We start from the raw sequence: 12,668 nt of genomic DNA, 5'->3' as shown, positions 1-12,668 counted from the left end.
TTGGTGACATGTAAAAGCACCAACCAATCGTTGCCGTTTGCCAGCCACTTCTGGCCCCTGTGCTGGTGGCACGTAAAAAGCACCCACTACACTCACAGAGTGGTTGGCGTTAGGAAGGGCATCCAGCTGTAGAAACACTGCCAGATCAGACTGGAGCCTGGTGCAGCCTCCATGGCTTCCAGACCCCAGTTGAACCGTCCAACCCATGCTAGCGTGGAAAACGAATGTTAAATGGTGATGATGATGACATATTCATACTTGTTCATTTGTTTTTCAATCTTAGCATGGATTAAATGAATATATCAAAGTCTTGTTTTATTGCCAGGTGCCCTTCCTGTCACTAACCCTTATTTGTTCTTCAATATGAATAGAAGTATGTGCATATATGTGTGTGATGCAAAGATACACGTAGAATTTATACTTCAGAAAAATGAAAGGGGAAAATAACACACTGCTACAAAACTTACTGTGTTTCTTTAAGTCCAAGCGGATCCAATTTGGCAAGTTTGTGGCCATAGCGCCGGTAGTTCTGTACCAACGCATAAGCATTGCTATGTTTTATTCGATTTTCAATGGTTTCTGCACATAACACTAGAATTAATATAAAATATTAAATTAAATTAAAAGAGAATATTGATAAAAATAAACCGCAAAAAGTATAACTGGAGTATAACAAAGATGGAAGGAAAACAAAACTAAAACAAACAACTCTTCTAAAAGGGATTGGATTTTCACTTTTACTAGCATTCCATTCCAAAGAATGTGAAGAAATTGCTACAGTACCAATCATCATCATTTAGCGTCCGTTTTCCATGCTAGCATGGGTTGGACAGTTCAACAGGGGTCTGTGAAGCCAGGAGGCTGCACCAGGCCCAGTCTGATCTGGCAGTGTTTCTACGGCTGGATGCCTTCCTAACGCCAACCACTCCATGAGTGTAGTGGGTGCTTTTTACGTGCCACCCGCACAATCAGAAAGTAAAATAGTAGGACTGAGTTAGTGAAATAGCTCAACCATAGATCAAGACAATACTAGAGAGTGAATAAGAGAGCTTCAGTATAGTTGAATGACATGCTAGAAATAGTAGGCAAATTTATCGCATATGAACCCCCCTACAATCTTACAAAACAGCAAAGAACACATTATACTGGGTCATCCCATAAATAATGCAGTTTTTGCAATTGCATGAGCTAAAAGGAGAAGGGGGTGAGTGGGATAAACTACCTGCATTAACTTGCTATAAAAGCAGGTAGTAATTGTGACACCATGTTTGTTAACGACATAGCTGGATTTTTTGGTGACTTGTGTTTTTTCATTTTCGTTTGTACAAAATATCAGTTCTCATTCTAAATCAATTTTCCTTGTTTTAATCATTTAATTTGCTGAATACAAACTGTGGCTAAAGACCCCCATTCGGGTGATCTTCCTGAGACACCATATCCAGTTTCATTTACTATTCATTTGAGATGACCTGTTTTTCTTCAACATCTCCAGTTTCATTTGTCATTTTAGATCACCTGCTTTATTCCAGGTCACAATACCCCACACTGAGACACAAATGCTTTTGACAAGAAAGTAGTATTGTTTTTTAGCTGTACATTCTAGAAACCCGTTAGCAATAAATAAAGCAGGTCAGCACAACAAGACTGGGTACCAAAGAAGAAGAAACATTCATGGCAGAAAAAAAACAAAAGATTACTATGCATATTGGTTTGGGCTCTTATCATGAGAAAATCAAAATTTAGATTGGCTTCTCAAAAGGAGGACACATGTCACTCATATTAAATTAGCAATGTGTGCTAATTATTTGTGTTATCGGTTATCATAAATTACACACAGGAAAATAAATACAAGCATTTATAAAAAATCTGTCATACTCTTTCTCTTTTCTTATATCATCTAAACTTCATTTTGATATTCTTTGTAGCTTTATTGTAAGAAATGTATGTATTCTTTTATTCTTTAACTTGTTTCAGTCGGTTTGACTGTGGCCATGCTGGAGCATCGCCTTTAGTCGAGCAAATCGACCCCAGGACTTATTCTTTGTAAGCCTAGTACTTATTCTATCGGTCTCTCTTGCCGAACTGCTAAGTGACGGGGACGTAAACACACCAGCATCGGTTGTCAAGCGATGTTCGGGGGGGGGGGGACAATCACTGACACACAAACATATACATACATATATATACGATGGGCTTCTTTCAGTTTCCGTCTACCAAATCGACTCACAAAGCTTTGGTCAGCCCAAGGCTATAGTTAAAGACACTTGCCCAAGGTACCACACAGTGGGACTGAACCCGGAACCATGTGGTTAGTAAGGAAGATTTGTGTGTGTGTGTGTATATATATATATATATATATATATATATATATACATACACACATATGTGTATGTGTGTGTTTGTCTCCTTGTAATATTGTATGTATCGAGTGAAGTGGAGGAATGAAAATAGATGTGAGATATGCAGGGATATTGCATCTGTAGATCCATTATTTAGGCAGAATGGTATACATATAAGATTCCAGTACCTTGTGAGTAAAATCCAATAGTATCTAAAATTGGTCATTCTAAGTATAAAGTTTGTACACGTCTCATAACCTATATATAGGTTACCTCACATAACCTATATATATCTATAAAATAATATATTACAATTACTCAATAGTCAAGATAAAACTCTGAGTTTCAGATATCGAAGTGGAAATCCACAACACCATCTCTATTGAGTAATTGTAACATATTATATTATAGATAAATTTCCTCTATTTACATAATATTGAGGTCTCTTTCTTTCTTTTGTTATCTTACTGTTTTTACCAATATATATATAATATATATATATATATATATAGTAGGCTTCTTTCAGTTTCTGTCTGCCAAATCCACTCACGAGGCTTTGGTCAGCCCGAGGCTATAGTAGAAGACACTTGCTAAAGTTGACATGCAGTGATACTGGAACCGGAACCATGTGGTTGGGAAGCAAAATTCTTACCACACACCTACACTGGGACCTATACCATTTCTCATAAACATTGTGTTTATGAGACATAAAGGTCAACATATTTAATGAAGGGTAAGAAAATAGTGGGGTGTAACATGGTGGGTTGGCAAATGACATTTGAGGAATTAAATTCAGTATTCTTTTTTTAACCATTTAACAGTTAATCTGGCCCAAATATTCAACCTGTTTTATGTTAAAACCGACCACATCCTATCTCTCACACCTAGAATGTCATTCTAAAAATATAAAAACACACCACTGAAATTTTAAAGCTACAAGATAATGCATGACTAATTCAAAACAATGTGAATAAATAAGTATTACATTTGACTAAGAAATCTGAATGCTAGAGGGTTAAACATCTAGTTGGGTTATGATACTGTAATAGCACTTAGTGATTCTCTTGTTACTACTTTGGCAAGTATGGTGACATCTATGCTTAGCTGAAGAGGTGTAATAAGTTAAAACATGCTTGATGTTATCAACCACACTTGCCAAAATGTTAATGTTTTGATCTTCTAATCAAATTTGTATTTCTAGATCATTCTTTGTGTGGCTGTGTGGTAAGAAGTTTGCTTCCCAACCATATGGTTCTGGGTTCAGTCCCACTCACTGCATGGTATCTTGAGCAAGTGTCTTCCCCTATAGCCCTAGGTTAACCATTGCGTGTGTGTGTTATGTTTCCTTTTCATGACATCATGATAGTTGTAAACGAATGTCACTGTCATACAAATAGTGTCATTTATTATCAATATTCTACAAGAGCATGTCTGGCCATAGGAAACTATTACTTTGCTTGAAAAAAGATGAGGGTTGGCAACAGGAAGGGCATCCTGCCAAAGAAAACTCTGCTTCAAAATAAGCTCCAGCTGATCCATACCAGCATGAAAAAGAGGATGGATGGATAGATGATGATGATAGCATTTGTGTAATTAGCATCACTTTTTTTCATATATCTAATATTGATTTGTGTGAAGGTGCGTGGCTTAGTGGTTAGGGTGTCAGCATCATGATCGTAAGATTGTGGTTTCGATACCTTGACCAGGCAACGCGTTGTGTTCTTGAGCAAAACACTTCATTTCACATTGCTCCAGTCCACTCAGCTGGCAAAAATGAGTAACGCTAAGATGGACTGGTGTCCCATCCAGCTGGGGAACACATACACCATAGAAACCGGGAAACTGGGGCCAAGAGCCCAGCAAGGCTTTAAAAGGGCGCATTTATTATTTTCTGCGATGGACTGGCGTCCCATCCAACTGGGGAACACATACGCCATAGAAACCGGGAAACTGGGGCCATGAGCCTGGTTAGGCTTTAAAAGGGCGCATTTATTATTTTCTGCGATGGACTGGCGTCCCATCCAACTGGGGAACACATGCGCTATAGAAACCGGGAAACTGGGGCCATGAGCCTGGTTAGGCTTTAAAAGGGCGCATTTATTATTTTCTGCGATGGACTGGCGTCCCGTCCAACTGGGGGACACATATGCCATAGAAACCGGAAAACTGGGGCCATGAGCCTGGTTAGGCTTTAAAAGGGCGCATTTATTATTTTCTGCGATGGACTGGCGTCCCGTCCAACTGGGGGACACATACACATACGCCATAGAAACCGGGAAACTGGGGCCATGAGCCTGGCTAGGCTTTAAAAAAGGGTGCAAAAAAAAAAAAATGATTTGTGGAACTGTTTGCTGTTTAGGTTTCTTGCTAATTATCATTATCGTAATTGTATATTTACATTTGTACTGGCTTTTTATTGAGAGCTGAACAAAATAACAATCTCAGCATTGCCCCATCTTAGTGTTAAATAATACACTGTTAGGAGTCACACTACAAATATTGCATCTCCAATGTATTTTTCCTGACCATCCATCCATGTGTGTCAGCCTTTACAGATTAGTAACTCAGAAGGGACATCGACTGTGCCAAGATTACCAAACCCTTTCCCTCTATTCTTTACTATGACAACTGGCAACACAATAGTTACATATGCTAATAAGGAGTATACAGAGAGATTTATCAAGCTTTGGTTGGATGGTTAGCTACCTGTGACACACCCCACTTATTTAGATTTCAACAAATGAAAACAAATTTACAAACCCATTTCTTTGTTGCATAACATGCAGCGTATCTTTCATGCATCTACTATTGTCTGTTTAACCATTCATCTGATGCATATTAACCCACATCACAATTGCTAATTGCTATTGCATATCTCTCTATGCTAATTCCTTCTTTCTCCATTCACTCTGAGCCCCTTTCTTTTATATTTTCTTTCACCAAAACTTATACATAATAAACTCCTCTTATACATAATAAACTCCGCAGGAGTGGCTGTGTGGTAAGTAGCTTGCTAACCAACCACATGGTTCCGGGTTCAGTCCAACTGCGTGGCATCTTGGGAAAATGTCTTCTGCTATAGCCCTGGGCCGACCAATGCCTAGTGAGTGGATTTGGTAGACGGAAACTGAAAGAAGCCTGTCGTATATATGTATATATATATATGTATGTGTGTGTCTGTGTTTGTCCCCCAAGCATTGCTTGACAACCGATGCTGGTGTGTTTACGTCCCCCATCACTTAGCAGTTCGGCAAAAGAGACCGATAGAATAAGTACTGGGCTTACAAAGAATAAGTCCCGGGGTCGATTTGCTTGACTAAAGGCAGTGCTCCAGCATGGCCGCAGTCAAATGACTAAAACAAGTAAAAGAGTAAGAGAGTTATCCAGTACTCAAATAACTGGAACTTTCAAGCAACCAGAAAAAAATTAAAGGAAAATGTATTGTTAATTAGAGTTAAGGGAATGTGTGCTTCTCTGTATTAATTGTCATTAAAAGAAAGCTTGTCTCTACTGTAGCTAAAATTGATTGTTATTTCTCAAAGTACAGTAGACTATTCAATTTTACTGCATTTACAGTACCCTTATTTGTTTGGGTTAACCATTTAGTACCTTTATTCAAATTGTAGCTTTGAGATTTCTATGATGCAATTGTTTAATTTTTATAATGACATTGTAACATAGGTGTGAGAGGCCTGATCTGGCCAGCTAGAACATAACAAAAGGTAGAATATTTTGGCTGGATATGGTACGTCAAGCAGCCAAATGGCATTTTTCATTGCAGAGAAGGATGTTTGTATGTGTAGAAGCAATTTTATATTGTGGGTCTCATTTAAGCTTTGTAGAATCTTGACCCTTTAGCATTTAAACTGGCCATATCTGGCTCAATTATTCTACCTGTTTTATATTCAAACTGGCCGGCTCTGGTTCCTCACACCAGCCCTACAATATCATTCTAAAAAATTAACAGTACCTCATCAAAATCTCATAGTTACAAAGCAGTACTGCAGCCATGCTGGAGCACCGCCTTTAGTCGAGCAAATCGACCCCGGGACTTATTCTTTGTAAGCCCAGTACTTATTCTATCGGTCTCTTTTGCCGAACCGCTAAGTGATGGGGACGTAAACACACCAGCATCAGTTGTCAAGCAATGCTAGGGGGACAAACACAGACACACAAACATACATATATATATATATATATACATACATATATACGACAGGCTTCTTTCAGTTTCCGTCTACCAAATCCACTCACAAGGCATTGGTCGGCCCAGGGCTATAGCAGAAGACACTTGCCCAAGATGCCACGCAGTGGGACTGAACCCGGAACCATGTGGTTGGTTAGCAAGCTACTTACCACACAGCCACTCATGCGCCTACATGGTTAATTCAAAACAATGTGAATAAATAAGCATTACTTTCGACAGAAAATTCTGAATGCTAAAGAGTTAAAGAATTACATGGGGGTGGGTATGAAGAATGAAGTGAAGATAAAAAGTTGTTGCTTAATTCCAAATCAGTTCTAATTGAGTAGGTACATGATCAAAGCCATTCCTGTTGTGAATGTCCTGTCTTCTATGTTCAAGTATAGTATATCTAAGATTACATTATCCAATGTGTTCTTTTTTTTAAATATAATGTGTAATAGGGAAGATTTGGCTGCTATTTCTAGAAGCTCAAACAATTGTATAGTGGTTACCTCAGTAGCATTTGTTGCTCCTGTAAGTTCTGATCAAGCATATTACATAATCAAAGGAATTCCAACTGTGACCATCCTGTCTTTTTGTATATCAGGGATTACATTGTCTTGTGTATCCTTTAAGATAGTAAGGTGGCATTTGAGGGAAATTTGGCTGCATTTTCCTCTAAGTTAAGCGACTGCTTAGAAGCTTAATGAAATTTTAAGATGCAGTCAGTCAACTATGCGTCCTCTCTACAAATATTGACCATATATATAATGAATATAAAACAATAATTAGAAATTATTTTATCGTGGCTGTTGCCAGCCTCGCCTGGCCCCCGTGCAGGTGGCACGTAAAAAGCACCCACTACACTCACGGAGTGGTTGGCGTTAGGAAGGGCATCCAGCTGTAGAAACACTGCCAGATCAGACTGGGCCTGATGCAGCCTTCTGGCTTCACAGACCCCAGTTGAACCATTCAACCCATGCTAGCATGGAAAACAGACGTTAAACGATGATGATGATAAGAATGATTTGTTTAATTTATTTTCAAAAAAAAAACTCAGCTATGTAACTACATTATTGGGTGAGTTATTTTAGCCTTTAATCTTTTTGATGCCAACTTGTCTGAAACTGCCCTTGGTCCTATGATACAAACTTCCTGTTTTAAATCAAAACCTTGCAATAAAATTTCCTGTTAATTTGTCCAAAATTATAGCTTAATATCCACAGTTATTTCCTTAAATTCTTCATTATTTTCAAAATCGATTTAAACAAAAAAAAAAAAGTAAGTTTCAACAGAAAAACGAAAGCTGACGTGTCAACTTCTCTTTTTCCATTCGCTCCTCTTCGGTCGAAATATGGTAACAAAAGGTTTAAGAACTGAGATCGAGTATAATGTGTAAGTGACCAGGTCGCTGAAGTCCGACGAAACTTTTTAACACTTCACAATACACAATACTGTTACGTACTTAGAGAACAGATCTAGTATACTCTTGAAGGTAAAATGCCTCCTCTAATGATACGATTGTTTCAGCTTCCAGCATTTGATCTCAAATTAACTAATTTGCCAAAACAAAGTGGCTGAAATTTCAAGTCCAATCATAATGCAAAAAAGGTAAAAAAAAAAAAGATGCATTAGAAAATTTGAATTAAATTTAATGGGTATCATACACTAGTCAGGTTACTTTAATTTTAACTTTACATATATTTCTAATTGATAACAGATATCAGGTCGTTGAATAATGGGTGGCTATCACATACGAAACTTAGGGAACATTAAATTAAAACTAGAACGAATTAAGTTGTAAAAATACTGCGGATACTACATTGTTCATTTTTTTAAAGGCAGGTAGGGGATAAAGGCTTTATGGGGATTCAATAAGGAGTGTATACGCTCGTGATAAATATATTTGGTAGTAAAACTGCAGCACCTGCTCATTGACCTAGCACAATGTGTGTGTATCCGCTGCACAACTGCAAGCGTTAACAACTGATGCACTAAAATATCTTGCATACCGGTGCTTTCATGATAAATATCCAATAAAGCAAAGAACTACAGCGACTGTTATTATTATTATTATAGTCTTTCGTTTAATAAAGAAAAAGGCACGAACGACTGCAGGAAATATTTCGTTGTTGTGAATAGCAAATGATCTGTCAAATAGATAAGGATTTATTTAAGAAGCTAGAAGAGCGGTTCTTCGTTGTTCTGGTTTAATTAAAATTGACGTGTCAACTTTTTTTTACTTTTTCATTAGAGTTGAATAATATTAATTGAATGAATATACTTCATGACAATCCTCAAAACCTTACACTAAGAAATCATTATTAGCGTTATTACATAAAGTAGATATCAAATTTTCCATTTTACAATAATTAATTTAAAAAATGACGAAATTTGAAATTTTGGTAAATTCGCAGGGTGAAATCGAGACTGATTTCTACAGAATATGAATAGTATGTATCTTTCTTAGATACTAAGATAGGATGAAAGACACCAGGAAGAAAGGATGTACTATCGATTCTATGATAATTTGTCTCATTAACTACTGTATGATAAAACTTATTCAGTAATCAGGAAGCGAGCTGCCGTAACCAGTAAGCGGACAAAAATATATGCAGAAGTGCACAGACAGTAGACTGATTCAAATTACACGAAGCTTAAGAAGTCCTACCTGAATACCCTCATGTAACTACGGGTGTCACAAATTTTAAATACTTTTGAATTTAGAATTTGATCCTTAAAGCAATTTATGTTATGATCTATTGAATAATAAATACAGATTTTTTTTTTTAAACTATTGTTTTAGATGTATTCTAGCAGAATGCTGTTTTTTAAAAATTTTGGTTCTTAAAACAGAATGACAAGACAGGATTAAGAATTAACAGAGAGTTTTAAGTGTCGTTGATTACTTTTATAATTAATACCCTTATCTAAACAAGTCAGTTTAATCAATTCAGAGCTTATCAATTTCAAATAAAGGATTAATTATTCTTCAAATCAAATATAAAAATAAAACAAAGTACGTAAGTTTTCATAAAAGATTTTCCCCCCGACCCAAACTAATTGGAGGATATTATTTTTGATGATCATAACACGTGCTTCTGTTGTCCACTAGTGTTTATTACATTACACCTCGGAGGAACATGATACAAAATTCTACCACTGATATTCGAACTCACAAAAGCGGGTACCGAATATATAATCTACTAGGTCGAATTTTTTACTACGTGTACAATAACTATTTCTTTTATATGGGGACAAATTTGTAAGGGGAAAACGAAATAAGTTGTTTCTTGCATTGAACTAACTTCATCCTCGTTAAAGGGTGATTAGTACATTGTATTAAAGGGAATGGCTCAACTAGTCAGCAAACCTATATTTGAAGTAAGGGAATGGGTCATCGCTATTTCGCCCTATGCCAACACTGAACACGCAGACCTATAACCATTCTTTCCGTTTTTTTTAAAGCGTAAATTTGACTGCTATTTTTAGCAGGTCGATAGACCTGGTGGAGGCTCTTATTGCAAGTATGTTTGGTTTATTCAACTAAAGATGAACAATATAAAAGATAACGTCGACTTTCACGAAATTCGAACTCCGAATGGAGAAAAATGTAACTAAATACTTTAAAATTACTTTTGAATTACCGATGGCAGATTCTGATGAAGGTGATTAAAAGGGTAACCGAAAGTTTTAGATAACCTAAGCTACAGCTTATATATTCTTCAACAGAAAGAAGGATACAAACATGAATTTAAAAAATATTCTTTCTTGTTAAAAGTCAATATATTTTTTTCGGCCAAAATATATTTTAGAAATGTAAATTCTTCAATTACTTTTCAACTCGTTTGTTTGCTTTTCTTTCAATTACAATCGGAACCTCAGCACGTTTTAACAATGAAAAGGGACTACATTAAAAGGGGTTGCGAGGACAGCTTGTGTTATTATATTGACAGAGGATCTGGCCGACACAAAAGCCAACAAAACTTGCATATGTTATACCACTGAAAGACCGGATTTCTTTTCTTTTTCCGTTTGGAGGTTAGATATGACCGATATAATTTCGACTAGACAACCGGAATTTATTTTATCGACCTTGAAAGCAAGAATTTCAGAGTCTGTCTGGAATCAACGTAGAAATATAGAACTGTATACGTGGTTCCAGTGCCCTGCCGTTATTTTGCCATTTCTTCACTGTAGCTGATTAATAAAAACGATAACGATAATAAAAGAATGTCAGAATATTACAGTTGCCACCCTAGTAGCAGTATTACTTCTATGACCACTACTATGCTGTTATATACATGCATATATTCTATGTATATATTCTTTGTACAACCTGTAGCTATAGCCTTTAGTTGCTCAACACATCAGATGTATGTACACAGTCACAAACAGAGATTTAGCAGCTCTGTATACAACACACATACTTAATCCGTAATAGTAACATATGTCAATTAAACATAAATTTATACCCCGTACATCGATACACGTGCACATATGTATACATATAGCTTACAAACATTCCATAACATATACTATGTAATTATATATATATGTTAATTGAAATGTACAATATCATAAATCCATTACGGCCGATCTTACAAATCGGTGTCGCACTTGGGGTTAAACGGGATTTTGGGCGACAACTCGATTATGTGAACAGTAATGGATATATAATACGGTAAATAATGAGCACTTCGATTAAGATACTCACAGTAATTACAAATATACGAGCGCATATTTTAAAGGACTTATGGATTCTTAGACGGTATACACACATCTTACATACAGACACACACACGCACTGACTATGCATGCAGAGAGAAAACGGGAAACACATCCAATGAGGTTGTGTTTACAGATTCAAAAGCAAACCTTCTTCAGATGTAGATTTGTCGCGTGGTGGTCTGTAGCCGTACACCCCACTTTTGGAATGGTAAGCTGCAGTGGACTGTAGTTTAGTTGCAAGCCAATTCTGTCTCAGAAGCCTCCGTGGAAGCATCAACATTTTTCTGTCGTCGACTTCCGACTATCGCCCTGCAATTTACAACTGAGGTGAATTCGGTGTAAACCGAACTTGAAGCTGGCTAAGGTTAAAGACAGAAGTAAAAGAAGAAGAAAAAAGTTGGTTAGCCAATAGAGAGACAAAAGAAAGATAAAGGATATACAGATAGTATTAAAGAGAAGGCGTGATAGAAAGAAAGAATAATATAAAGAGTATAATGCATTTTTTTAATTGCTTATCACATAAAATAAACAGATAATACGAAACAAAAGCAGAGTGATATCTTTACAACAAAACAACGGCAGATCTCGATCGAAGTGACAAGGGTTGCACAGCAATAAAATTTATTTAACCATAGGCCTGCTTGATACAGGTTGATTGGGGCTACACATCGAGCAACAACGAAACATAACAATAGGTCATTTCCATAGGGGTTGGACTGAGGTTACACAGCAACAAAACGACGCTATTCTACAATACTTTAGCAGAACGTTTAAATGAAATGAACACGTGTGACCGAGAGAAGGCAAACACGGAAAATACTTTGTTTGATATAAATAACAGCACGTTCTATGAATTGAAAATTATAGTAGTTTTTAAGTAACTTGGGCTTAGCTACTCAAAGTCATTAATATTTTTTTTTTCTTTCAAAAAGGGGTATAAAAAGTGATAAAACGTGTTACGACCTGATAGTAATCTCGTTAGCTTTTCAAGAAAGAAATAAACAAACTCGGGGATCATAACATACTTACGGAGAGGAATAGTTAGAAAATTACACCCAACTCCATTGACTTCTATCGAACTCACAAGCTCTCTTACATGCAACTGAAACTGACCTTTTAACCTTTCTACTTAAAGTACTTTTACTCCACCCTTACTCACTTCCAACTTCCATAAGCACTGAAGTTGCGTCATTGATGAAGCAACTGCACTCTTTTACGTAATTTTATCTTCGACACTTTCATATATAAAATTAAGACAATTGAGAGTTTTTATAACTAAATGAAAAATGAAGCCTGTGTGTTCCAATAAGAATTATTTCTTCTTTTAAACCGAGATTTTCATGGATGGTGTGTGATAAAAAAAAATATACTAAAACTTCCCTCATAATATCTTAGTAAAATTAGTCCTAAAT

At 36.4% G+C, this 12,668-nt stretch overlaps 1 protein-coding gene across 2 annotated transcripts in view; it reads right to left on the bottom strand.

The window, feature by feature from the left end:
• The window catches only part of LOC115210904 (probable 2-oxoglutarate dehydrogenase E1 component DHKTD1, mitochondrial), a 69,012-nt gene extending 56,575 nt beyond the window's left edge, over positions 1–12,437 (bottom strand). The window contains exons 1-3 of one of the 2 annotated variants that reach the window (XM_029779682.2): positions 12,286–12,437; positions 11,404–11,611; positions 468–591 (exon numbers count right to left, since the gene is read on the bottom strand). In XM_029779682.2, coding sequence (XP_029635542.1) covers positions 468–591; positions 11,404–11,536 — 257 coding nt within the window. In that variant the 5' untranslated portion in view covers positions 11,537–11,611; positions 12,286–12,437. Of the gene's footprint in view, positions 1–467; positions 592–11,403; positions 11,616–12,285 lie in introns of both variants that reach the window. The other variant, XM_036502592.1, reaches the window with a different exon arrangement.
• Between the last annotated feature and the right edge of the window lie 231 nt (positions 12,438–12,668).

The sequence above is a fragment of the Octopus sinensis genome, linkage group LG4, assembly GCF_006345805.1.
Source record: "Octopus sinensis linkage group LG4, ASM634580v1, whole genome shotgun sequence".
Taxonomy (NCBI): domain Eukaryota; kingdom Metazoa; phylum Mollusca; class Cephalopoda; order Octopoda; family Octopodidae; genus Octopus; species Octopus sinensis.
This window is presented reverse-complemented; position numbering and strand designations above follow the sequence as displayed.